At 39.8% G+C, this 24,591-nt stretch overlaps 6 protein-coding genes across 24 annotated transcripts in view; 4 read left to right on the plus strand and 2 right to left on the minus strand.

The window, feature by feature from the left end:
* Ome (omega) overlaps positions 1–15,122 on the plus strand; it is a 173,916-nt gene extending 158,794 nt beyond the window's left edge. For 9 of the 16 annotated variants that reach the window (XM_064127308.1, XM_064127302.1, XM_064127303.1 and 6 more), the window contains 4 exons: positions 4,411–4,605; positions 11,846–12,006; positions 13,126–13,337; positions 13,582–15,116. In XM_064127308.1, the coding sequence (XP_063983378.1) occupies positions 4,411–4,605; positions 11,846–12,006; positions 13,126–13,337; positions 13,582–13,677 (664 nt within the window). In that variant the 3' untranslated portion in view covers positions 13,678–15,116. Of the gene's footprint in view, positions 1–4,410; positions 4,606–11,845; positions 12,007–13,125; positions 13,338–13,581 lie in introns of all 16 variants that reach the window. The other 7 variants (XM_064127298.1, XM_064127300.1, XM_064127301.1 and 4 more) reach the window with 4 other exon arrangements.
* A 21-nt stretch (positions 15,123–15,143) lies between these two features.
* LOC135165735 (DNA-directed RNA polymerase I subunit RPA12) lies at positions 15,144–16,679 on the minus strand. Its single transcript, XM_064127322.1, has 3 exons — positions 16,260–16,679; positions 15,406–15,628; positions 15,144–15,257 (listed from the first exon to the last, which is right to left on the minus strand). The coding sequence occupies exons 1-3, from the start codon at positions 16,393–16,395 to the stop codon at positions 15,233–15,235; spliced, it is 384 nt and encodes a 127-aa protein (XP_063983392.1). The 5' UTR covers positions 16,396–16,679; the 3' UTR covers positions 15,144–15,232.
* A 137-nt stretch (positions 16,680–16,816) lies between these two features.
* LOC135165732 (uncharacterized) lies at positions 16,817–18,081 on the plus strand. The gene is made up of 3 exons (XM_064127317.1): positions 16,817–16,983; positions 17,222–17,558; positions 17,660–18,081. The coding sequence occupies exons 1-3, from the start codon at positions 16,889–16,891 to the stop codon at positions 17,870–17,872; spliced, it is 645 nt and encodes a 214-aa protein (XP_063983387.1). The 5' UTR covers positions 16,817–16,888; the 3' UTR covers positions 17,873–18,081.
* Positions 18,082–18,340: 259 nt separating this feature from the next.
* LOC135165733 (uncharacterized) lies at positions 18,341–20,515 on the plus strand. 4 transcript variants are annotated; one of them, XM_064127320.1, is made up of 3 exons: positions 18,341–19,616; positions 19,721–20,054; positions 20,181–20,515. In XM_064127320.1, the coding sequence occupies exons 2-3, from the start codon at positions 19,806–19,808 to the stop codon at positions 20,388–20,390; spliced, it is 459 nt and encodes a 152-aa protein (XP_063983390.1). In that variant the 5' UTR covers positions 18,341–19,616; positions 19,721–19,805; the 3' UTR covers positions 20,391–20,515. The 4 variants fall into 4 exon arrangements, with proteins under 4 accessions (XP_063983390.1, XP_063983389.1, XP_063983388.1 ...); XM_064127319.1 differs by having other exon boundaries at positions 18,341–19,007; XM_064127318.1 differs by having other exon boundaries at positions 18,341–18,880.
* A 212-nt stretch (positions 20,516–20,727) lies between these two features.
* Positions 20,728–21,738, plus strand: Bet3 (Blocked early in transport 3). The gene is made up of 2 exons (XM_064127351.1): positions 20,728–20,888; positions 20,981–21,738. The coding sequence occupies exons 1-2, from the start codon at positions 20,850–20,852 to the stop codon at positions 21,476–21,478; spliced, it is 537 nt and encodes a 178-aa protein (XP_063983421.1). The 5' UTR covers positions 20,728–20,849; the 3' UTR covers positions 21,479–21,738.
* Positions 21,739–21,889: 151 nt separating this feature from the next.
* LOC135165742 (DNA-(apurinic or apyrimidinic site) endonuclease) lies at positions 21,890–24,197 on the minus strand. The gene is made up of 2 exons (XM_064127338.1): positions 24,012–24,197; positions 21,890–23,893 (listed from the first exon to the last, which is right to left on the minus strand). Exons 1-2 carry the CDS (start codon positions 24,195–24,197, stop codon positions 22,112–22,114), a joined length of 1,968 nt encoding a protein of 655 aa, XP_063983408.1. The 3' UTR covers positions 21,890–22,111.
* Between the last annotated feature and the right edge of the window lie 394 nt (positions 24,198–24,591).

The raw sequence follows: 24,591 nt of genomic DNA on the forward strand, positions 1-24,591 counted from the left end.
TACTTTTTTCTCGTCGTGTTTTTTTTTTTCGGTCGTTGCACATCGACTAAGAGCTGCTTGGAAACAGCGGAGAATCCATTACATCATGACGATCAATCAGCTTTTAGAGCGCGACATCGATCGGGATATCGTCATGTATACAACAAGCGTTAACGTATCTTGGGGAAATGATGATGGGGGTTTACCCGGGGAGTATATACATCGCAGAAATTATGATAAACAGTCATATGTATCGACGAAATACGTTTTCCCAGGCGTCTACGTCTACGGAGCGAAAATCATTAGGATCATTTTTCAGGGGGAAAATCACTCCCTTATTAATATTTTAAATAGCGATTACAGGGGGGAGGGGGTTGTTCGAGAGATAGATAACAATCTGCCCAATTTCCTTGGGGTAATTTCCACACAGAAAAAAAATAGATTAAAATTAACGCCTGACTAAACTCGTACCTCTACTACTGAATCTGTGGCTGGAGACGTCCAATGGGTATTCCTATCACTCGAAGGGGTATTTTTTTTTTATTAAGGGTAGCCATACTCTCGAGACTTTCTCAAATGAAATCGTCAAACTTTGGAATTTATTATGCTGAGTTGGAGAATTTTCAAATAATTTCAACGGCAATTTCTGGTCGGAAATTCTCTGGGTTTTAACCAGTTCCTCCATTTCCTCCTGGAGTACCTCGTTTCCGAGATTCAAGCATGAATAAACAAACGATCCACGTCTGACTTCATATACTGTTACCCCACTGACGTGAGCCGGCAAATTTTCGCTTCCTCAAATGGTAAAAAGGGCCCGTTCTAGGAATTAAATTTGGGAAAAGACCTTGGGGGTGTTGATAGGCCTCAGGCTCTCCACACATTCAATTTAATTTATTTTCCAGTTACTCGAACAACAATTAGACCCACTTTAGCCCCGGGTCTGGTAATTTTTACCTGAATTCTTCACGAGAAATTTGTAATAACTCTTTTTCTTCGAGCACCCTGTCTCATCCCTCTTAAATCACTCCCCCCGTTCATCTGAGAACGCGAAGATAACTCCGAGAAGTAATGTATCCATTACCCAGTAACATTGAAAGAACTTGCTCCCCTAAAATGAAGTTAAAGCACTTACGACTCTCTCTCTGTCCTGAAAACTTGATGAAACCCCGACCTCCGCTCCCTCCAACTCTTCACCATGTTGTTAACATGAAATCTCCAAGAAGTCCCTTTTATCATTCCATTACGGAAAGAGATTTCTTCGTACTTCTTCATTCATGAGCATCGAGCACTCACCGTTTTCCGTTCAAACGATTTCAATTTTCCATTCATAAAGACGTACATGCAATATTCATTATGCCCTAACTCACCTTTCCACCCCCAATTCGAGAATTTCATATTCGAAAAAGTAACCGTATTGTATTCACTGAATGTTTCAGTAAAAAGAAAAATAAATAAATAAATTGAATACACCCAACAGCTTCAGGAGAAAGCAAATGATGCTGAGGGTGGAGGTGAAACATCTGGTGGAAAATTTTATACATTCGGAGGGAATCAAGGGAACGAGAGAATACGCACGTACCGTGAGGCAAATGAAATTCAAATTCACCTGAAGGGGTGGAGAACTGAGAGCTAAAAAATGTTTAAGGGAAGGGCTTCATAGGGGGTGCGGTGAAATATTGGTCAATCAATATCATTTAAAGGATATTTTGCATAGAAATATTTTTTTATTAATTTCTATCGTCACCCATGACCCCATAAATTTTTTTTTCAATCTCCTCAGTCAAACTATTTCTCAAAAAAAAATGGTAACATCAATCCCTTCCTTTTTCTGACTGTAATTATGCAAGACAGATGATGTAATATTTTTTACTCACCGTGATCAAGGTCTACTCCAGTTTTAATGACGAAAACTCCGCGTCTTCTCGAAGTACACCAGTAAATCTTAATAATGCGTAATTTGTAGTCGACACGATGGCCTCGAAAACTTTAACAGCGTGTAAAAAGTTTTTGGTAACTCTCCAGTGGATGGTGGTAAAGTCTTAAGACACTCGACAAGACAGAATGCGTAACTGTCGTCCCTTTTATCCTCCCTCTCATTCCCACCCCCCTTCTCCACCCCGGGTAACACTCCGGGAATTAAATACAACAGTTCCGGCTGTTGCTCGCCGTTTCTCAACATCACCACAAACGAGGCCTCGAAAAAAAAAAAGTTTCAAGTACTTTCCATGACCCGTATGTACCCTGAAGAGGAAAAAATGAAATAAAATTCTTCCCTCGGTCGAGGGAAAATTTAATCATACAACCGGGTTGTCGGTTGTTCATATTTGCACTTTCGATGTTCGTGGGGAGTTCAGAGGGTTGAATTCTGCAGAAGAATTTTTTTTATTGGAATTTTATTGGTCTCAGTTCGTTACAGTAAGAGGCGTTTGATAATTTATTGATATTTCACTAGTGAAGTAGTAAACCGCAAGAAAAATTCACTAGAAATTACCGCAGCATTAAGTAAAATTGATCAACTGCTTATTAATAATTATCTCGCCCTTCGCGAGCAATTAGTGACCCGTCAATTAATTTTTCTCAAATGGACATAAAAAAAAATTCAAAACATAATCTAAACGCTCCATAAAAATATAAAAAAATCTCGTCCCCATAAAAGTCAATCAAAAAACCCCCCTTCTCATTCACTCCCTCCTAAAAATGCTCATCACATCCTCCATTTCCCTCCCCTGAATTTCCAATAATTCCATCCATGTCAACGTCATAAATATCTCCCCTCATCACCGGCCAATCTTCATAATCCCATTGTCAATAAGAAATCGAGGTAAGAAGATCTAAAATTTATGATTACGAGAATATTTGCATCCCCTCGATGCTAGTATTCCCACAGGAAATACGTGAGAGGAAAAGTGAGACTCCGAGGGACGCTGAGGGATTTCCAGCGCACTGGGACACAGCCGTCCACGAGAATCTCTCCATCCTGAGAATCCACTTTTTTTCAGACGCGTGACCAAGATTATTCATGGAATTCTTCGTTGAGAGGTATTGGGGAGTAGCCCCTCGTGCGTTAAAGTTTCAAAGAGTGGCCACCGATTGATGATGACCGAGTTCACGTCATCATCTGGTCCGCTTTCATTTTTCATTCGATAAAAAAAAGAAAAAATTATAACAATATAATGCTACGGTACCAATATCATCATAAAATGCCATCCTACAATTTTTTTAAAGAAAATATTATTATTAACTAAAATCTAGTGAAGTCACCCGGGCTAATGTCAGCTTTTAGTCAACGAAATTGGGATTCCCCGGAGAACTACTGGGGAATATGAAATTTCAAGTCCATCTCCCACTTGAATTGATCTCCAGTGAAATATTAAATCCATAAATATGCAATTCCACTCGTTCCCTCCCATTGACTCCCCTCGATCCGAGACCTGGGTTGATCTCCCATAAACTCGTGTCAACGAATTCTTTCCCCATTCAGATAATGATGAACAACCCTCAGCTGAGCCGTGAAATCACCATTGTTTTGATAAAATATTTATTAACCGAGTCTTGAAGGGCTCGAATCAGGTCAGAAATGCCATTTGCTCTCGCAGTAGAATCACGATATTCGATGGTTTACGACATCGTCTGGGCATATGTCCCGCCATTTATCGATTGACCCGGGGGATGATTGTCGCCTGGTATGCTTTACAAAGCCTCTCATGTACCCTCACCCCCTTTACCCCTCCGATCATATGCCACCGTCATAATAGAGCGATGAGATCAAGGGTCAGTGGATTGATGAAGCTTCGTTGCTGTGTTACCACTTGATTATATAACTCCCATATCTGGATTATAACATCAATCGCCAGATTATTGCAACAAACTGTCAGACTCCATTCCGCTAATTTGAATCCAATTGGTTGTCTACAACGATCTCAGAGGAGGGGCATTGTGATGTGATGTCAGTGAATGGCAGTGAATATTGACAGGAGAAAAAATATCTAAAACCTGATAATTTCTCCTGAAGTTCCCAAATACTTTTTTCAACTATTCAAGATAAACATTTTAACAAAAACTGTCGAGTAAATATTTTACACGACAACAACCCTAAGCAGGGATGAAGTGGAGGAGTGATAAACCTAGATAAGCTGACTTATCTTTCCGTCGAGTTTTGAACAATATCTTGGAATCTAAGGGAGATAACGAAATTGTTGTAATCACATTTGTTGTAGAATACAATTTGCTCCGTAAAAAAGGTCAGAAAAGAAAATTTGCTATCTCTCTTAGATTTCGAGATATTCGTAAAAAATGATGATCAGAGAAACTATCCAGTGCTGCCCTTCGATTTTCAAATCATTAATTGTTCATTAGATTTCCTGGATTCACGTGCTTTAATCACGAAAAATCCCAGCGTCGTTTAATCGCCATTTATTCTTTGTATTCCAGTTACGGTGGGCCAGATACGTATCAAGTGACAGAGAAATTCCACATAGACTGGGGCACATATCTCGTCACCAACAAAAACATTATTTACGCTGCGATCGATGGCCGTGGATCCGGATTAAAGGGCAATGCAATGTTATTTGCTGGATACAGAAATTTAGGAACAGTTGAAATTTACGACCAGATAAACGTCACGAGGTAAGCTCTATGTTTTTTTTCCCTCGCCCTCTTTTTCCATCGCACCCCTATTTTTATTTTGTTTTCCAGGTAGGGAATAATCAGCGACATGTATCCCCCCAAAACTTTTCTTCCCCCACGACCCAAGCACGAGCGTAAATACCAGCGGGAAAAAGAGGGGGATGAGAAGGGAGAAAAAAAAAGTGGAGAGAAAAAGAGAGAACACAAATGTGAAACGGCGACGACGTAATCCTCTGATAACCCAACTATGGCTACTAACTCCCGGTGTCTAATCCGGACTTCCAAGACCGTTAAATTAACTCCTTCCTATGGGGAGCCTCCAGGAACTGCCTAAAATAACGTCAACGTTCATTTCTTTGATTATTTTAAGTTATTTTTTTCTATCACCGAGTTGGGGCTAATTAATCGCTCCCACTTTTCTTCTGCCTCTTCACACCTTTTTTTCCCTTTGGTTCCGTTCGACCACCTGCATTTCCGGAGGTCCTGGAAACCATTAATTAACTTCCTCTTTCGAACGCTCTTCTCCCCTGTTTCTGACTGGAAAAAAAAACCTCGAGAGTCGGAATTATTTCGCAGACAAGGGAGACAAAGTGGTTTCAATCGCCATTTTTTAGTTAATAGCGAGAGAAAAACCACTTGGCGAGGCAGAAATGATTGAATCACTCGAGTAAATCATTTATGAGATCATTCAAGAGTTAGACGAATTTTAAAACTCCTGGCAACTAATGGATCTCACCCTAAAATACTCTTATTTTATTAGGAAGTGTCAGCTCGAGAAATCGTTTGTTTTTCCCATCGCGTGTACGTAGATACATTAATCATCCTGAAGATCCTGTCACTCGCCTTGATCCCGGGATCGACCATAATTTCGAATAGATATACCGAGGACAATGTGCCATATACCATCAGTCGCTCCCTCGGTCCCTCTCTCTCACCTCCTCATCCGGGGATTTGCCTGTGGTAATTCATCCCGCGGTGACGCTCGGGTTAATCGTCAGACGGGCTGAACGCAGGTTGTGGTAAACGAATTATGGAGAGTCGAGCGATCTCGTATACACCAGGAAAATGCTCGAACAAATTTCATCCCTCGACAATATCCTATCTCATATGACAATTAACATTTTAAATTGCGTGATGAACATGCATTTCTCATTATTCGGGGCTTAGGGGGAGGAGAGTTGATGAAATTCCGGGGGGTGGGAGGGGGATGAATTTTACGAGTTGGGGTCGTTATGACAAATTATGGGATGTCCAGGTATTAATTGAATTTCGAGCCAACACACCATCCTGTCAAGGAATAAAACGATTTTCGGAAAATTGTCCCTAATTCAGGATCAGGACCACCAAAAAAAAGAATTCATCATTCACTCTAGGAGATGCGTAACTCGGTGTTTACTGCACCGGGTGATTTATCGAAGATTTACGTGGGGTAAATTAAGTGACTACGTTGTCACCCCCGAAAACCCTTAACAAGCAATGGCACTGAGCTCAGTGATTCAGAATTGTATCAACGTACATCGTGAGTGCGAGCCAACACGTCAATGTCTTGGCGGAATCTATTTGTCACATGCCTGAAAGCACGGAAACCAACTGGCGTATAGTTGTTGGACAGTTGACTAACGAGTTTACTCGTTTGGGTCTGGCAATTCCCCGAGAGGTAATTACGACACAGTCCACGCTATTTCAATAGACCAAAAATTCTCAATCACATTAATTATGATGAGGGCGAGTCAATATCAGTGACAACTTCCAGAAATTTTTGCAATTTTTTTATTTACCTGGTGGGAGAGTTGAATCCATCCACAGACTAATAATATTTTTGTGTTAATGTTGCTGGAGCGTAATCATTGATATATTCATATTATTCAATCATTCATATGACGTCTTTGATAAAATTAGGAGTCTCAACAGTTTTAATTGACCTGTATCACAACGTCACTGGATAAATAGGGAAGTAATCTGGATCATTGAAGTAGAATCGACCAGTGAAGAGGTGCTCTCGGGAGCTGTTATCACCGTCCCATATGTTCGTCAAGATTCGTAAACTTTTTCCAGTGAGATCAGTGTTAAAATACAATGTTCTATTCTTGAGAGGAGAGTAGAACTCGCTTGTGTCAGCCACGTGCCCCTGAAAACGAAATTATTTACACATCATCTTCAAGAGCTTACGTCCCAACAAATATCGATACTATTCATGTGGCTCTGGGGCAGATATTGATCAGCACTTTCGGAGAGTCCAGGGTCAACTACCTCACCCGGCTCCATGCGGATATTTCATTCAAAGTGAGAGTCTTTTAGGAGCATAAAGAAAAATTGCATCAAAGCTTTTTTAAAACCACTCGAGACACTCAAGTTTGGTAATCATGGCATATCTCTGGGGTGAATCGATACAAATTGAAGAGATATTACTTACTGCCGATACTGGACATCCTCCAGGAATTCCAAGAAGCACTCGTACCAGAGCTACGATGCTGGCATCTTGTGTGTTGGTGGTTTTGTCACAGAGGTAGACTGAATCATCGAACAGGTGCTCCCAGCTTGGCCAGAAAAAACCTGGGTCCAGATATTGAATGGTGTAATCGAGCTGCATCAAAGGAATTAATTAATGAACAATTGGAACGAGCCTGGAAAATACTAGTAGAATTGACTAGTGAATTTATCCGATTAAAAAAATTGTTTCATTAATATTGTTAATTATAAAAAATGCTGTGATGATCCTGTGACGCGATTCGATCGTGTAACTGTGGTAGATCTAGATGAGGTACCCTTATTGGACTGTCCTCAGGTATGTCCTTCTTGAATTCGATCGCATTAAACGGCCAAACGTGAGGGTGTCCCACTTTTACAACTTTGGTGCCGTTCCACCAGGAGTTTGTCGGGATTTCGAAATGGCCTCCACCGACATGAATGTTCCTGTACGTCTTGACAGGTTTCTGAAATATATCAGTTTTTTCCCGCAAACTATAAATTATCTTCCTTTAAACAAAATAGATGAGCACCACAAAGTCGTGTTTATCATTACTTACAGAGCCAGCAACATCAGTCTGATGTTGAGCAAACACTGAGAGTTGTGTCGTAAATATTATCAGACAAAGATAAATAAGAAACTCCATAGTTGCGATGGGTGTTAAAAACTACTTGTCTGATTACCAGCGTCTCTTTTATATTTCAAAAATTATTCCAATTAACTGTCCAGCTCCCACCTCATTTTCCTTATCAGATTTCGATAAACAGCTTAATAGCAGTGAATTTGAGGGCATTAACTTTATATTATAATATCGATAAGCAGTACTTAATTGCGTGGAAAATGGAATAGCTAATCTAAACATGAGTGATTATTCCATTATCCTAATATTCATGATTTAATGAGCTGGAAATTAACATAAATTTTAATAGAAATGCGATCCAATAGAATCGTCCGACAAACTCGCAATTTTTTTCTACTTATTTTTCTCTCTGCGATTCGGGGAATTTCTATAATTAATAAAAAATTATTTTTGTGTGTTCTCCATAATATTTCTCCCTCCTAATTTGATGTAATTAAATTCTTTGGAATTCAGCATTTTATGGAAAACTCAGTGAAGAGGCAAAATTCAGTAAAAATATTTTTTTTTTATTAATTAAATTCGTACAAATCTCTCAATTAATTGGAAATTCAATACAATTTAATATAAAATTTCTGTCAGTGACCCAATTCCATAGAATATCTCATCAATAACCATCGAACCACTGGCCCCATTCCATCCCCTGTACTTCTCATCCCCCGAATTTTCCAAATCCGGAAAAAATAAGAACAATACCAGAACACGGCGACAGGATGTATAAAGACATTTTCATGAATATACAGGGAATAATGGGATATATTCAGACAAGTTATTGTCGACGTGAATTCTCGAGACACACGAACGACTTTCATTTTGTTCAGTATCCGCTGGGGTATACGATCTAGGACTCGGGGATTGGAAAGCGACGGTTATATGAGCCACTCGCGACGGAGCATTTCCTCAACGGTATACACAATCCTGATAAAGGATTCTCCTGTTGTGGGTAAAAATAGGCCGGACGAGAAAGCCCTGGTACACCGGGTAGTTACCCTAATTCACTCAGCTGACGAAGCCGAGTAAAATAGCCGAATGGATATTCCACCGAGGAAAGTAGCTGTTTGACGATTTCCAACGGAATTTCCAGGAGTCAGGCTCTGGGCGTTCGACGAGTTCCTTTGAACGTAATTTTTTTTTATCTCCGCTGACGCTATCTTTTAAGAACTTTGAGGAACACTTCTGTTCGGTGATAAGCCGCGGGATGAAATTGTCTCCCGTTTTTCTCGGTTTATAATTGGGGGATAGTTATCGTTTAAGCCTCAAAAGAATTAAATGCAGGGGTAATTAACGAACTGGCTTCTGGGCTTTGAAGCGCTGGGCTTTTTTGGATGATTTTTATCCCGTTGATGGAGGGCAATGTCGAGAGTTGATGAAACAAAGAGATAACATTTCTTTAATTAGCGAAAGACCAGGAAATTTGAGGGAATGAAAAATGAAAAGTTTAAAAATTGAAGGGTTGAAGCAAATTTATCTCTGATAAAATTCGAGATTTGGAAATAAAACATGTGGAGTGACTACGCTTCACTAATTAAGGGAAGTTTGCATCGTTAATCCCGGGGAACGATAAATAATGAAGTAAATAACCCAACAGTTGTGAGCTCGATGAATTTTTCCAGGTTTTCCAATTCTGAAATGTGCGGTTTATCGATGTGTGGGTTGTCGTTGAAAAACCACCAACAATAAAGAACGTCTGTTGATTCTATAAAAGAGAAATATGCACTTTTTTGCAAATAGGTGGAGCACTTAAGTATTTTATATTCGATAAAAGTTGAATTATTCGTCGATGAATGGGTCTAGCGGTTGTTGTCATTGCTGGGGTTTATGAGTGCGATACACTTCTAACATCGTAAAGCTGCAAAGTAATTGGACGAAAATTGGAGTTCGAGGGTTATTTAACGGGGGTGGGATAGCAATTACTACCCCATATATTCTTATGAAAGCAATTCTAGACTCGGCAGGTGCATAAATCAGTTTTTTGAGACAGGAAAATTTTCCCTCCCATTTTAACTGCGTGTGCTGCGAAATTTTCATTCGCTGTTTCAAATTTTATTCAAAATACCACATTCACAACAGTGTCACCCAAAAAATGTCGCTTCAAAATGTTGGTCCAACCCCTGACCACGGACAAGTCCCCGTTCCCTCTCCGCATCGACAAATGGAGCAGACCTCGGTCATCAGAGAGACATCTCCATGAATTACCCAGGGTGTGCTGAGTTGGCCATCAGTGTCAAACTTCGTCCGTCCCGATTGGAAGGATTTCGATGGCACCTTGGGAATTTACTACGGAGTGAATACACACGTGGAAGTGACCAGTGTCACGAGACATCCCCAACCCCTCACTCCCGAATTTCGTATACGCAGCAATTGTCATGAGATTGCGACTGTATCGTGAGGGAAATGGCACAGACGAAGACGAGGAAGAGCACAGTAGTGGGAACGATTCCGCAATCACTTGGACAGCTTCCAATTTTCCTCGACTGACTTTTTACATGGTGAACGCGACGCGCCAGCAAAACAACCGCCATCCGGTGCCCCTCAAATCCCCTGAATTCACCCCCATCCACCCTGTGAGCCTGTGTGCACTCGTCCCATTCCTCCGGACTACTCCAGACCCTGTACAGCATTTGCTAGGAACCAGGAGCGAAGCAGAAAATACGTACACAGAATTGGAAAGTGCCATTGGAATTTTAACCCACATGTCGATCCCCTTGTCGCCTGAACTAACTGAATAATTTACTCCAATTTTTTTTCTTCATCTGGAATTCACAAAATTTTTGCAAAGTGCATGGACGTGGAGGGGATTTTAGGGGAGTGGAGGCACGAAATTTTTTATTAAATTAATCCCCAGTTTGTTAGCGGACTTTTGTGAGGTAGTGCAGACTGGGTGGAGAGAATTTATCAAAAATTCGGGGAATTTTTAATCAAGTAGATCTACAACTATTTAATTTCTCATTCAATTCAATTTTCAATGAATCGAAAATTAAATATGAATTGGATAATATTATTTTTTTAATGATGGACAACTGGGTAGGCTGATCTCATGACTCAACAGCCTGTCTTCCTGAGACCAACTCAATCAACCACTCCACCATAAAATGTCCCTCAACCTGTCCCCCAAATGCCCTCATCACCAAAATGATTCAATATCCCTCAGTCCCAAGCGTAACGTAAAAAATAGACTGAACCTGTCACATCATCTCATCCCCTTTGCACCTACAAAACCCCAGAGTCCGACTTCACTCCATCACTCAAGAAGCACTCTCCAGTAAATCTACCCACAACTGAACCTAAAATCCCACCCATCGTCCTCGGTCCTTCGATACCTACATTCTCCATCAGAATAACGTGAAATACCGATAAGAAATTTTATGTCAAATTTCTTATCCCCTGTACACGCAACTCGAGTATCTCCCCAGGATAATAAAAAAAGGATATGGAAAATTGAAATTCAGTGTAGAAGGGGTCAGGAGGGGGAATGGCCGATGGAAAAATGGGGGAAAACTCGTGGAAAATAGTGGAAATCGTGGTACACTGGGAGAAAGGTTTTCAGAACTGGGAATTCATGCTGAATCGTGACCAAAATAAATTGTCAGTTTCTTTGACGACCTTCTATTCCTCCGTTTATATCTATGAAGATAGGAAAAATATTAGGTTGAAAAGTCTTATCCCATCCATTCACCAGTGAAATGGGTATATCAGGGCAGACAGGAGACGAGAGTTTTATGACTTGTGCAAGTTTTCTCTTTATGAGCTTCAAATGTCTCGCAAATCGTGAGGTGAATATTTTTTCGTAGCATGTGGATGGGAAATGTTAACAGGAATCATTCGGAGTTTGGTTTCTTTCTTGAAGACATTGGCTGTCGAATCCTTTTTTCATCCAGAAAACTTTATTTTATTCATTCAAAGTCCAGCAGGATAAGCCAACTCATCTCAGTCTCTCAGTTCAACACTTCGGTATTGAATTATAAGTGGAAATGAGCTTAGCAGCATATTAATCAGCTTCTTAGCTCAGCTTATTAACTCTACCCCTGGAGATGAGCTCATTTACCTTGTGTTACTCCTCCACTACAATTTTTTTCTTCATTTCGTGCAGACAATAAATTTTCAGGGGAATCATTACTTTTATTTCTATTTTACAGACATCTGCAGGAGAGCTTCCCCTTCATCGATAAAACGAGATCAGGAATATGGGGGTGGAGTTACGGAGGATATGCTGCCGGTATGAGCCTGGCAATGGACCGGGACGCTGTATTCAAATGCGGAATGTCGGTTGCTCCAGTTACCGATTGGGCGCTTTATGGTGAGAATATACCCGTTTGTTTTGGGGGTAAATCGAGGGTGTGAGCCCTCCTTTATTCATGATGAAAGCACTTTTTATTTGGGAGGGAAATTCAGGGATGATGTAGTCACGGCAAAACATTTTTATGGCGTTTTGAATGAGAAGTAAACTCAATAACAGGGGATTTAAGTTGAAAGTGAAGTCCTTGAATGAAAATCAATATGAAATTCAGTGTCGAGCAACGTATGGTAAAATAAATGTTAATATTTATCTGCAATTTAACTATTTGTCCAAAAATATTTCCACAACCAGACACACATTTCCGATCCAACAATTTTATTTTTTTCACCCCCAGTCTCGAAACTTAAGGTATTACAGCACCATGACTTTGAGGGTATTTACATAGTGCAGGAGGCGTGAATCGGGACTCGAGAGTCATCTTTTATGGAGAAGCTCACGAGTTGTGGGAAAACAGATCCGGTCACGTGGAAAGAATTGAGAAACTATTCAACTTTGCTTTCAGATGTCGGTTAAGAATTCAAAGGCACCCCCTACCCACCTCCCCATTTTCCATCCCCTTCCCGGGGAATTAGACAAACTTTTTTTTTTCTAATTATGGAAAGAGTTGATATTGGATATTCCAGTTTAAATCGCATTTACTCAGTGGATTCATTTGCATCAGTCCACAATACGATTACAGCGTCACGTTTAGTTGGAAATTGCTTTTTCGATGTACAGAGATACTGAGGGGTAATTAACTGTCGCTCAGTTTTGCCAATGAGCAGAAATAAATTGTTGTTAAAGGTCGGGATCACTGGTGGCAGACGAAAGTCTGCAGGGAATAACTCAAATATAATGAATTTAATTAATTTGCAGTTATTTTGCAACAACTGGAAGTTATCAGTTTATTTTAACTTTCGATAAGTCTTATTTGCAAAATAAAACTTGTACTTCGACACTTCTGATGTACTCCTGACTTCCCTAAATTTTCCTGAACTGGTCTTCACAATTTAAAGCAATCCATTCACCCCAAAAAACTTTGTTCCATCTTGTTCCCCCCATTACCCAAGATAACAACCCCCCAAAAACAATATAAATAAACAACAATTGCTAAGTGATACCCCAATGTTTTTCCACCAGATTCCATTTACACGGAGCGCTTTATGGGCCTACCAACAGCCTCCGACAATCTAAATGGTTACGAGCAGGGCCAACTTTTGAACAAAGTAGACAACATTAAATCTAATAGCTACTACCTTATTCACGGAACTCTCGACGACAATGTGCACTATCAGCAGTCACTTCAGCTTGCCAAAGTCCTCGAGCAGAAGGATATACTCTTCAGGCAGCAGGTAACGTAATGGATATTTACGATGATAAACTTTCTGAATTTTTAAAAATAATTTCACCTCCACTTACTAACGAAGTGGTAAAACGAGATAATTAATCCTTGATGATTCACCAGTTTTTGATGATTAACACAAAATCTGGAGGAGATTGACGGGTTGTCCTGAAGCATTGAAATTGGTCTAAACAATTAGGGATTTTTTTTCGCACCGGAAATAACAGTTAGTTAACAATTTAATTCTCTTGCAGACTTACACTGACGAGGACCATGGAATCGCTCTATTGAGAGCGCACCTCTACCACTCAATGGAAAATTTCCTGGACGACTGTTTGATAAAATTATGATCGCGTGAAATTTTTCAACGGTAAATAATTCAACAAATAAGTACATTCAACCTCCGACTTGTCTGTAAATAAATGAGAATAACGACGATCCTGTACAAAAGTTTATGTACAATATTGTAATATGAGTGTTCATGTAAATATCAATCCAGAGTGTAGGGAATATGATGATGATTGTCGAAATTTTTAATTAAAAATAGGACGTTTTTTCAAGAGTGATTATGAAGTTTCATGGAATGATATGGAGGACAACTTTTTTAGGTACATTTGCGATTCCTATGGCGCTACGATTTGACACTTATTGAAGATAAAATCGATCAATGCCACCATTACCTAAAGAGTTAACAAACCAGATCTAAAAGGGTAAAAAAGCATTAAAAATCTCTATAGTTCAGTAAAAATAAGGGCAATTAATTTTGTTCTAAGCCAAAACACTTTGACAAGTGTCAAGTCGGCCTATAGGAATCTAAATCATGCCCTTTTTTAACGAAGAAAAATTATTACAGAGAATACGAATCAAATTTGTTATCAATACAAAAGAGCTTAATGATGTTGATGGGTCAGTGACCTCATTTTATCTCAAATTGTCGTGAGTTATTCGTGAAAAATGGATTTATGTACTTACAGACGACTTTGGAATAAGCACGCTCATGCACTCCTTTTATTCTGTTCAGTGGAGGTGTTTTACCCTCGTTTTAATGTGCATTTCATGAATTATGAAATTATTTCATTATTTTTTTAAACTAAGAGTATTCATATATTTGAACTAATTACTTTTCTTTCGTGATTAGAGTTAAGTCGAATAAGGAAACGAATGGAAATTCAAAAGAATTCAACATTTCGCTTGATTGATAATCTACAGATTCTTCTAATTGCGAACAAATCGTCATTTCCTTATTCTATTTAACGAACCATGTTTCAACTCTTTAAGATAGCATATCTATCACCCTAAGATTGTTAAGATTTACAAGTTCAAGGTACTAATAACGTTCTTTATAATAATGAACACGATAGTGTAAATACCCCAGGACTATCATAGTTTTTATCGTAAATAATGAAGAGAATTTTTAATCACAAGGACCACCAGCAAATCAATTTTCTTTTTCAAGTGAAAAAAAAAATTACTCCGAGTGGATTATGATAAATTTAATATGTCAAGTTTGAATAAAGAAGGATAATGATTGATGTTTTATCTCTGACATTCGTGTACATAAAACAGAATTTTTCAAAATCTTAAATCAAACGAAGGCAAAACATTGTTGATACATGCAGAAAGAATATTTTAGCATTTAGTAAAATTAACTTCAATTTTGTCGTAGAAAAAAGAAAATTTTATAAATGCTACAATTTTTTTCTCAGTGTAAAGGGAAAAACGATGGGGAAAAATGACAACAATTGTAGAATCCGGCAAAGCTTGTACACCCATTATTCATTATTTGTTGAGTGTAAAGAAAATATAAAGCTCTATGTTTTATTAAAAAAATGTTTTTTTATTCATTATCAACCTTAACAATTTATAAAACTTTAGAGGAACGACATTCCTGGCGACTGAGCAGCTTCAAGAATTTTCCGTTTCTTTGAATCTGGAAAGAAAATTAGAATAATTAAATACCGACGTCGAAACCAGTCTCTTTCGCGTATAAAATTAGAATTAGAAATCAAATTTCGGAAAAATAATCTCTGAACCAAGTGACAGACTCTTAAGTATTTCATTCGATGAGGTCTACTTACTTGCACTTGGTACAGGTGTAGAACACCGTCTGGCCTTCATCAGCTGATCTCAGTTGAAGAGTGGCGTAACTCATTTTATCGTTACCACATTGAGAGCACTTTCTATCGACCACTGGGCCCTCAGCCTCTTCCTCCTTATCTTTCTCCTTTTTCACCATTGTGTCCTCATAGGCGTTGAGATCAGTCATTGGGAGTATGTAAGTCATAGCCATATCTCCAAAAACTGCAATATCATGATTAAAAAAGAATAAAATAAAATAAATTGTAAGATAGAAAATTAGGAAATTCAAGAGACAAAATGGAAAGACACGAGCATGAAATGATCTCTTTAAAAGACGTTTTCAGACGAATTTATCGGAATACCTTTTTTGTAAGCAATTTGCTGAGCTATTAAAAAGATCTTTGGACATTTATTCCACCATAAAATGCCTCGTTAATAAGATACTTGCATAATTCAAGGGAAGATATTACATCGCATTCATGTCATTAACTCATGAATCACTCCTTAACTGTCCAATTACGTATTTTATGCCCCATCTCAGGAGGAATTATCAAGAGACTTTTTATGAGTCTAGAGCAACTTTTCACGGCTTCTGGTCCAAAAAAATGTTTCAATATTATTCTCCACAAAAATATGTTATCACAAGAACTCTAGCACTGCAAAAATTGTCCTTTTCCATCCAGAAAAATAAATCCACCTCATCAACCATTCCCTGCGGTCATGAATACAAATAAACAAATCAAAACTTCATTTTCCCCAGCAAAAAAAAATCATGAAAGTAATTTTCTGGGCACTAGTTTGTTAATTAATCATTATTGTTTATGCAAATGGACTGAACCAGATACGCACTCACCCTCAGGTCCCCAACTTCTTCCACACGCGTAACATTTCACAGCTCCTGTGTCTCCAAGGAGTGGCAGGATCGACCCACAGTCCGAACAAAACCCGGCCGGAGTGTTGAAACAAACTCTCTCCCCGTCGAGTGCCATTATCAATTAAAAATCCGCAAATAATCCACACAATAATCCGCAATTGAACCCACGATCAGTCTCTCTCACCCACTGTTATGATCGGAAACCGCCATATTGAACCATGTGATACGCTGTCGAATTTAGACTAGCGGAATTGGAGGGAATTGGATCGCACGGAGTGGCGCGGTTTAGGGTGACTGATTTGAATCTTGCGATCTTCTTTGGTGTATTTATGAGGTCATTAGGAAGGATAAAAAATTCCAGATGACTTATGTCTTGATGATCTGTGTAACTCATTGACTTTTATCAACATAGGACAGAGTAGGGCCAATCGTCAGTAACTTTGGATCGATAAAATGAAATTCGCTGAATTTTTTTGCATTTCGAAGCTTTATCTTTAAGCTTCATTTACAAGAATGCTGATACATAATTCTCCGGAATTCTCTGACGTAATTAATCTAACCATTCGCTCACAGGCGTTGCCCTCGGCACTAGATAAGGGATCCCATCAATGATTGGACCGCTCCCTCCTCAATTAAAAATGAGAATTTCGAAAATTTTGGCAACTTCCATGATGATGACTGTCCTGGCTCAATCTACATCAGCGTGAGTCTCCATATTTTCGATTTTCAATCTTCCTGCACAACTCAAATTCTATAGAACAACAAAACCAACAAAAAAACTTGTTTCTTAACGACAAAAAAAAATCTCAGTCTTCGAATCTCTCCTTTCAAAACTTTCTCGCCCATAAAATTCCACAGGACAAGTGACAAAAGCCCCGGTTGTATCGTCATCCCCAAGTTCATCCTGAATTTTGTATTTTTCTCTTATTTTTCTGGAACAGGCAAAACATAACGCTATTTGATTTCACAAAAGCGGATAACGTGCACCAGTGGAGTGAGATATCGGATACAGTGAGGACAGTGGGAATGTCGAAGGCTGCGTTAACACTTCAAAAGACTCAAGTATTTCAAAGAGGTGTTTTCTTTACACTTTTGAACCCACAGCCAAATGGAGCTGGTTTTGCTGGTGTGAGAGCTCCCACGAACTGGAATTTGACGGACTATCGTAATATCGAGATCAAGTGTCGAGGACAAGGTGCCAATAGCCATTATAAAGTCGTATTGAGGCACAAGGGACTCAGCCAAAATGACGAGATCTCTTACGAGCAATTTTTTACGGTAAATTAATATTTCTCGAAAACTTCTAATTCATTTCAACTTACCACTCCGCTACTGCACTAATTCAGCTGGTGATTAATGAAAAATAATCATTTGATCAGGTTCCACTGTTGATGGAGGAATTTTCGACGATAAGTCTTCCTCTCGTTGACTTTAAACCCTATTTCCGGGGGCGTGAAAAACCAGACGCAGAGCCTCTGGATACATCGAGGATAACAATGTTTGGACTTCAAGTTTACGGTGGTGTTTACTCGACATTTAAACAGAAGGGAGTGTCATCACTTGAAGTTGAGACAATTGTTGCAACAACGTAGATGCACAAGGAAACACCATTATTTTTCTATCTAACGGTTCTCTTGTGTTTCGAATTCTTTTGTCTATTCTGGATTATTTCTGTCCATTGTTCTCGTCCCCGAACAAAGAATGAAATTTCAGGGATAAAAAGGAAGGACGTTGACACGAAAATGTGAGACGAGATTTGGAATTTTATACTCTATCGATAAAATATACTCGTAATAATTAATTACATCTCTTCTAGAAGGAGGGTACAATGGGCGATTGACAGAGAATCCATAATGCAAGGGAAATACCCCAGCCCCTGTAACAAATAAACGAAGATATGAATTATTAATGAACTGAGAAATTATGCACTGTTGAATAGTAATTCATGCATGAAAAATTAGATGGTTTTGTTGTCCCTTCGTTGCACTTTTTTACAGAAATTTCCGGGTAGAAAATATTTCATGGAACAAATCAGAAGAACTTGATGTTAATTAGAAGTTTCTAACTGTCTTGTACTCCACTTTTAAATAGCAATTTTTATCAACAATCACATACAGTAGCCCCGGAAATTCGTGAACTCTCTATTCCAATTTTTTCTCGCAGAATTTTTGCAATCAATCAATAAATCGGTCTCTATCTCTCATATTTTTGGCTTCACCTCCTTCTCCCACTCATAAAAAATGATTATACACATGAAGGAAATCCTTCGGCAGTCTCATTTTTCCAGGTGCAACAAAAATCAGAACGAAATCGAAAGCTCTCCCTCATCAATTTTTATTGAATCCATTGAGTTAGGGTGTACGATAAAAATAGAAACAGGTTTCTCGGTTACACCGCGTAACTACGGGGTGACACGCGAGTAGACTATTGAAATCTCTACCTCTTGGTACCATGGTACCCCTTCTGTATTTACGATACATCCTTGAAATGTCTAAGAAAGAGAGAAATAATCTGCAACTATCGATTGGGGGACTGTCACGAGGTAAGAAGTTATTCAGTTTTATTCGGTCTCAGTGAGGTATGGTAGCTTCGGCGAATGGGTGAGTTTGTCCCTCCAGAGGCTGATTATTTCTGATGAAGGAAGTGATCAAGTAAATTACCAAAAAAAACCGCACCATATTCACTTATTGTTTTCCATGATTTTTCGGAATTTGTGAGAATGAACAGGTGAAGAAATAATATTAATGAATTCTTGGAGAGTTGAGAGAATTCTCTGGTGAAAGTACAAAAATTATTTGAGGAAAAAAAATTATTTATTTTACCGCATCGTAAACAACTCCTAGCTTTCAAGATTTTTACGCTGGCGTTCTATTGTATTGGAGTCTGAATGAGATTTTTCCATCTCGCGAATGTATTATTTGTACAGTTCTCGAGGTAAAAGGATCCCTTGACTTGAATGACAAAAAGGGCTCGGTGAGACAAAGGGAATTGCATCAAAAATTCGCTTTTAAAGAATGAGGAGAATTTCAAAGAAACTCCCAGACGTTCTGAACGCACCTGATGTTATTTGTTTTTTATTAGTCTTGAAAATCCGAAACGGCCGGGTTAGACTGATGTTCGATCCTCAAAGTATTCAATTACTTTTCTAGTATTTTTCTTAATAAAAAAAACAAATCGTTCACGTCTCCATTGAGCGAAGAGAAAGCTCTGATTTTTTCGAATTATCTAATATCTCCAAGAGTTCCTTCAACATTTCCAATTGTCAGATCATTCCTTAGATAATTCCCCATCGACATCAAATCTTCACTCTGATGGGTATAACAAATTTAACAACAGGTCATCTTCGCCACACAACATTCCACCTGTCGATTGCACTAATCCTTCGCAAACGACTTGAAAATTGATTAAAAATCGATTGACCCTTCCTTCTCCTATTTCAGAACGTCTCAAACTCTGTTTGACTTCACGAGAACTGATCAATTGGGGAGCTGGACGGAATGCTCGGACACGGTGAAGACAACAGGAATGTCCAAAGCAGCTCTGGTCATGCAGAAGACGCAATTAGTTCAAAGGGCAATATTCTTCACTCTGTTCAATCCCAGACCGAATAGGACAGGATACGCTGCTGTCAGATGTGACACGAATTTCGATCTTTCCGGGTCTAATTACATAACTATCAAGTGTAGAGGACAGGGAACCAATTGGAAATACAAAATGTTACTCAGGCACAAGGGGCTCGACAAGAATGCCGTTGTTTATGGCCAAGTATTCACGGTAGTAACTTTTAACATTTGCTCATTACTTTTACGGTACGATTGTTGGAAATTCTCATCACATTTCCCCCACATTTATCCATCTCTTGCAGATGATTTTATTCCACTAATCGATCAATAATTCCAGGCACCTGAAAATGAATTTGCAACCATAAAACTACCCCTCGCTGAATTCAGGCCCTACTACAGGGGGCAAGAGAGGCCCCTGGAGGAAAACCCCCTGGACACATCTGCCATAACGAATATTGGTCTGAAAGTGGACATGGGACCTTACTTACCCGAGAACCAACCAGGTGTGGCTGCATTGGAAATTGACTGGATCAAAGCCACCAAATGACAACCTCCATCCATATCAGAACGATAAATTCTAAATTAAAATGTTAAAACGCTTATACGTGTCACAACAAAATAACTCCATCGTTTATGTGAACATTACAAATAAAACAATTGATTTTTATAACACCCCTGCGTCAACAATAATTTTCTACTGGGTATATTATGGTTAAAAAATTGTTTGTTATTTACGAGGAACTCTTTGAGTTCCACGATTTAAATTAAGGGTTAGGTATTGTCGATAATTTACCTCTGAGGTTAAAACGCCTCAGTAGTCAGGGTATCTCCTATCCCGCAAGTGGTAATAACGTCCCTGTGTTACCACCGCCTCCTCTCTTCCACCCTAACCTCAATTTTTTCGTCTACTTTTAGTATTTTTGTAATTCAGAGATCTCCACCTCCTCTGTGTCCACTGACAGGTGCCATCAACACACAATCACTGTCAATAAGAAGTCAACGAGAAATGTCACGACCAGGAACAAGACTTGATTCTAAGAAAGTGGTAAATTATCAGAAACTCCTTAACATTCTAGAAAATGAGATTTGTCGACAAAAAACGTGAATTAAAAAAATCTGAGAATATTCTGATTTCAGAACTCAGAATTATTTACATTAACTTATGGAGCCCTGGTGGCACAACTCCTGAAAGACTATGAGAACGTCGACGACGTGAACAAGCAGCTGGAGAGAATGGGGTATAACATGGGGATTCGTCTCATTGAGGATTTCTTGGCGAGGACGGGGTCAGGACGTTGCTACGATTTTCGTGACACTGCTGAGAAGATTCAGTCAGGCTTCAAGATATTCCTGGGAATAACCCCAACCATCACAAATTGGAGTGCAGCTGGTGATGAATTCTCTCTCTGCTTTGAGTCCAATCCTCTGACTGAATTCGTGGAGCTACCTGACAACTGTCTGAGTCTCAAATACTGTAATATTCTGACGGGTGTGCTAAGGGGCGCCTGTGAGATGGTGCAGATGGAGGTCTCCTCCTGGTTTGTTCAGGATCAACTCAAGAACGACAGTATAACTGAACTCAGGGTGAAGTTCATTAAGAGATTGGAAGATGCCATCCCAGCTGGAGAAGATTAATGTAATTAGGGGCAGTTCAATAATTTTGTTATGGTTTTGATCGAATGCTGGGGTGAGACCTAGAACAACTTCAACGACTCCACTTCGTATCTATGCATTTCACCCATCGTCATGTAAATATATAATGATTCCAGTATAACCTAAACGTTAGTAGATAATTAATTTCTTAATATCGTTAAGAGATGCGAAAAATCCAATTAATTGAATGTTGATGATTGCAACTGTGAGTGCGTGACAAATACAGTACTATTCAATCAAAATTGAAGTGTAATAGAGATCTTTCCCAAACACAATTTTTGTCTCTTGTGCAGACCCCTCCCAACACTGGGAACCCAAACAGGAACGAGAAAAATCACCCCTCGAAAGTAAATTAACCCCTAACAAATGCAAATAAATAACAAACTCAAACAATTGAAAAATTACATGTATATTTTCCAGAGAAATTCATGGCTCCAGCCAGTACATTCTGACACACTCACTACAGACTCTCCTCAAGACTGAAAACAAAAAACCACAAGATACTTCAAAACTAAACATACATCCTCGAAACTTGAGTCCGAAATATTTCAATATCAGTAAAGTAGTAATCGAATAAAAAAAAAACACTTCCAGTATCCATCGTCATACGAGCCCTTACAAATTGGCAAAAAGTACAATAGGGCAATGATCACTCCCAAAGACTTTATTCCTGATGACATTGTCACAGATATTATCCTTGATTCTCTCTGAAACGATGAAATAATCCAGCCTCCATCCGACATTTCTGCTCCTGGAGTCAGACATGTACGACCAGAATGTATAAGCCCCAGTCTGGTCAGGATACAAGTGTCGGAATGTATCGACAAACCCAGCTCCCAAGAAATCAGTCATTCCCTCTCGTTCCTCCTTGGTAAACCCAGCGTGTTTGGTATTTGTCTTTGGATTAGCGAGATCAATTTCCGCATGAGCGACGTTCATGTCCCCACAAACAATCACTGGTTTTTTCTCATCCAGCTTTGTCATGTAATTCTTGAACGACTCATTCCACTGGAGCTTCTTATCTAATGTGACTAGTCCCCTGCCAGCATTGGGAACATAGACAGCAACGACATAAAAATTCTCGAACTCAGCTGTAATAATCCTCCCCTCGTCATTGCATGGTGAACCATCCATAGTCATCTTGACATCAAGGGGTTCTTTCTTCGTGAATAGAGCGACCCCAGCATATCCAGCTTTATGACTATCAGCGCAGTACCTTTTGTACCCTGGAATATTCCAAGCCCCAGGTAAATCTCCCTCCCTGCACTTGGTCTCCTGCAGAACGATAATATCAGGGTCTTCCTTGAGACAGTAGTTGAGCCCTTTTTTATCTGTAATGGACCTGATGCCCCCGACATTCCAGGCGGCGATCTTCAGGTTGGAAATCTCTCCTTTGGCATTGGTCTTCTTACATTCGAAGTCCACCTCATTCAGGTTAGTATCCACCTTGTTGGTCCTCTTCTTTTCCTCTGGTTTTGATTTCTTAGCTGCTGGCTCTTCGTCATCGTCCCCAGACTCCCCCTTTTTGGCCCTTGTCGTCTTCTCCTTTATCCTCGCTACTCGTCCTCGTTTGACTGGTTTTTCCTCATCCTCATCGCCCTTTGGAGCCTTTGTCGCTGCGTTCCTTGCCCTCTTGCCTGTCGTCTTCTCCTCTGTCTCCTCTTCAGGAACTACTGCCTCCTCAGCAACATCTGCCTTAGTTTTTCTGACACGTTTGACTGCCACCTCAGACACTACTTCAGGCTCCTCAGACGCCTTCCTTCGCCTCTTGGGAGATTTGTTATCTGTCTCTGGTGGTGCTGGCTCCGCAGATCCAGCCTTTCTCTTCCCCTTGGGCTTGGGCTTGGTCTCTCCCTGATCTTCATTATCAGCCTCAGTCTTCTTTTTGCCTCGAGATGACTTCTTCGGGGCCTCCTCTGTCTCCATGTCCTCCACGGAAGCCTCTTTCTTCTTGCCTCGGGTTTTTTTGGGCTCTGCATCCTCTGCCGGCTCCTCAGAAGGCACTGCCTTCTTTTTACCTCGACCTGATGACTTCGCAGGCTCTGCCAGCTCTTCCTCTTCCTCTTCCTGAGCCTCTGCCTTCTTTTTACCTCGACCTGTTGGCTTTGGAATCTGTAGCACGTCCTCTTCCTCCTCCTGAATCTCTACCTTCTTCTTACCCCGACCTGACGCCTTTGGAGGCTCTGGCAGCTCCTCTTCCTCCTCCTGAGGCTCCACCTTCTTACGACCCCGTGTCGACTTCGGCCTTTCTTCACTCCCATTCTCCTTTGCTGGTGCCTTTTTCTTACTTTTGGGTCCGGACTTCTTCGACTCCATCACCGGTTCAGCTACGTCACTGTCCCCTTCGTCGTTCGAGGGATTTTCAACCTCTGGCTTTGATTTTGATGACGCAGCAGCCTAAATAACAAATGAAAGACATTTTTTTAGGGTGAATGTCGTTGGCAATGGAGAAAAAAATGGCGCAGTGGTTTGTTTTTTTTTTCTGAGGATGGAACATGCGGTGAGAGAAACTAACCTTTGCCACGCGCACTTTACTCGGTGGCATGTTGTAGGGGATCAGAGCCGTTACTCTGACGACTGGAGATAGCTGCCGGTGCACGGATACGGGTAATTGTTTTGGCACTCGCAAAGTCAATCGCTCGAGGGCGGATTTTCGCTTGATCAGGGATATTAAACGACTTGAGCCGAGGGAATTGCCCATCAACCATGAACACACACACCGGTATGTGGGAATAGGCAACAGCCCGGTCAGAGTGGCAAAACCGCGGGAAATCTCGGGACCAACGGGATTTGCTACAACGGACAGATTTTTCGAGGGGGAATAATCGATATTGGGCGGGGTAAGGAAACTCCCGGGAATTTTTCGATTTTTTCAGGATTAAAAATATCGGTAAATTCACAAAATTTGACGGTATTTTTGGGGGTTTGCTGTGGTAGTGCTCAGGTAAACTTCGGGTAGGTTGTCGACGAAAGTCTTTAGGACAGGAAATAAATGGATTTTTCAACGCTAAATATTTTACGGGAGAAGTTAGAACTATAATTGCATTTTGTTTTCGTACAATTTTCTCCCGTGGAGGTGACCAATCATTAGATCG

This window comes from Diachasmimorpha longicaudata, chromosome 9, assembly GCF_034640455.1.
Source record: "Diachasmimorpha longicaudata isolate KC_UGA_2023 chromosome 9, iyDiaLong2, whole genome shotgun sequence".
Taxonomy (NCBI): Eukaryota; Metazoa; Arthropoda; class Insecta; order Hymenoptera; family Braconidae; genus Diachasmimorpha; species Diachasmimorpha longicaudata.

What these genes read in the sequence shown, in the direction of transcription:
- LOC135165735 (XM_064127322.1), bottom strand. Translation starts at nt 16,395, where the DNA reads ATGGCACTCGACGGGGAGAGAGTTTGTTTCAACACTCCGGCCGGGTTT. An exon ending in AAGAAGTTGGGGACCTGAGG is followed by an intron (nt 15,629 to 16,259) that starts GTGAGTGCGTAT and finishes ATGATATTGCAG; the next exon opens with TTTTTGGAGATATGGCTATG. An exon ending in TACACCTGTACCAAGTGCAA is followed by an intron (nt 15,258 to 15,405) that starts GTAAGTAGACCT and finishes TTTTCTTTCCAG; the next exon opens with ATTCAAAGAAACGGAAAATT.
- LOC135165732 (XM_064127317.1), top strand. Translation starts at nt 16,889, where the DNA reads ATGATTGGACCGCTCCCTCCTCAATTAAAAATGAGAATTTCGAAAATT. An exon ending in CTGGCTCAATCTACATCAGC is followed by an intron (nt 16,984 to 17,221) that starts GTGAGTCTCCAT and finishes TTTCTGGAACAG; the next exon opens with GCAAAACATAACGCTATTTG. An exon ending in CTTACGAGCAATTTTTTACG is followed by an intron (nt 17,559 to 17,659) that starts GTAAATTAATAT and finishes TCATTTGATCAG; the next exon opens with GTTCCACTGTTGATGGAGGA.
- LOC135165733 (XM_064127318.1), top strand. Translation starts at nt 18,861, where the DNA reads ATGGTAGCTTCGGCGAATGG. An exon ending in ATGGTAGCTTCGGCGAATGG is followed by an intron (nt 18,881 to 19,720) that starts GTGAGTTTGTCC and finishes CTCCTATTTCAG; the next exon opens with AACGTCTCAAACTCTGTTTG. An exon ending in TTTATGGCCAAGTATTCACG is followed by an intron (nt 20,055 to 20,180) that starts GTAGTAACTTTT and finishes CAATAATTCCAG; the next exon opens with GCACCTGAAAATGAATTTGC.
- Bet3 (XM_064127351.1), top strand. Translation starts at nt 20,850, where the DNA reads ATGTCACGACCAGGAACAAGACTTGATTCTAAGAAAGTG. An exon ending in GACTTGATTCTAAGAAAGTG is followed by an intron (nt 20,889 to 20,980) that starts GTAAATTATCAG and finishes TTCTGATTTCAG; the next exon opens with AACTCAGAATTATTTACATT.
- LOC135165742 (XM_064127338.1), bottom strand. Translation starts at nt 24,197, where the DNA reads ATGGGCAATTCCCTCGGCTCAAGTCGTTTAATATCCCTGATCAAGCGA. An exon ending in GTAAAGTGCGCGTGGCAAAG is followed by an intron (nt 23,894 to 24,011) that starts GTTAGTTTCTCT and finishes TTTGTTATTTAG; the next exon opens with GCTGCTGCGTCATCAAAATC.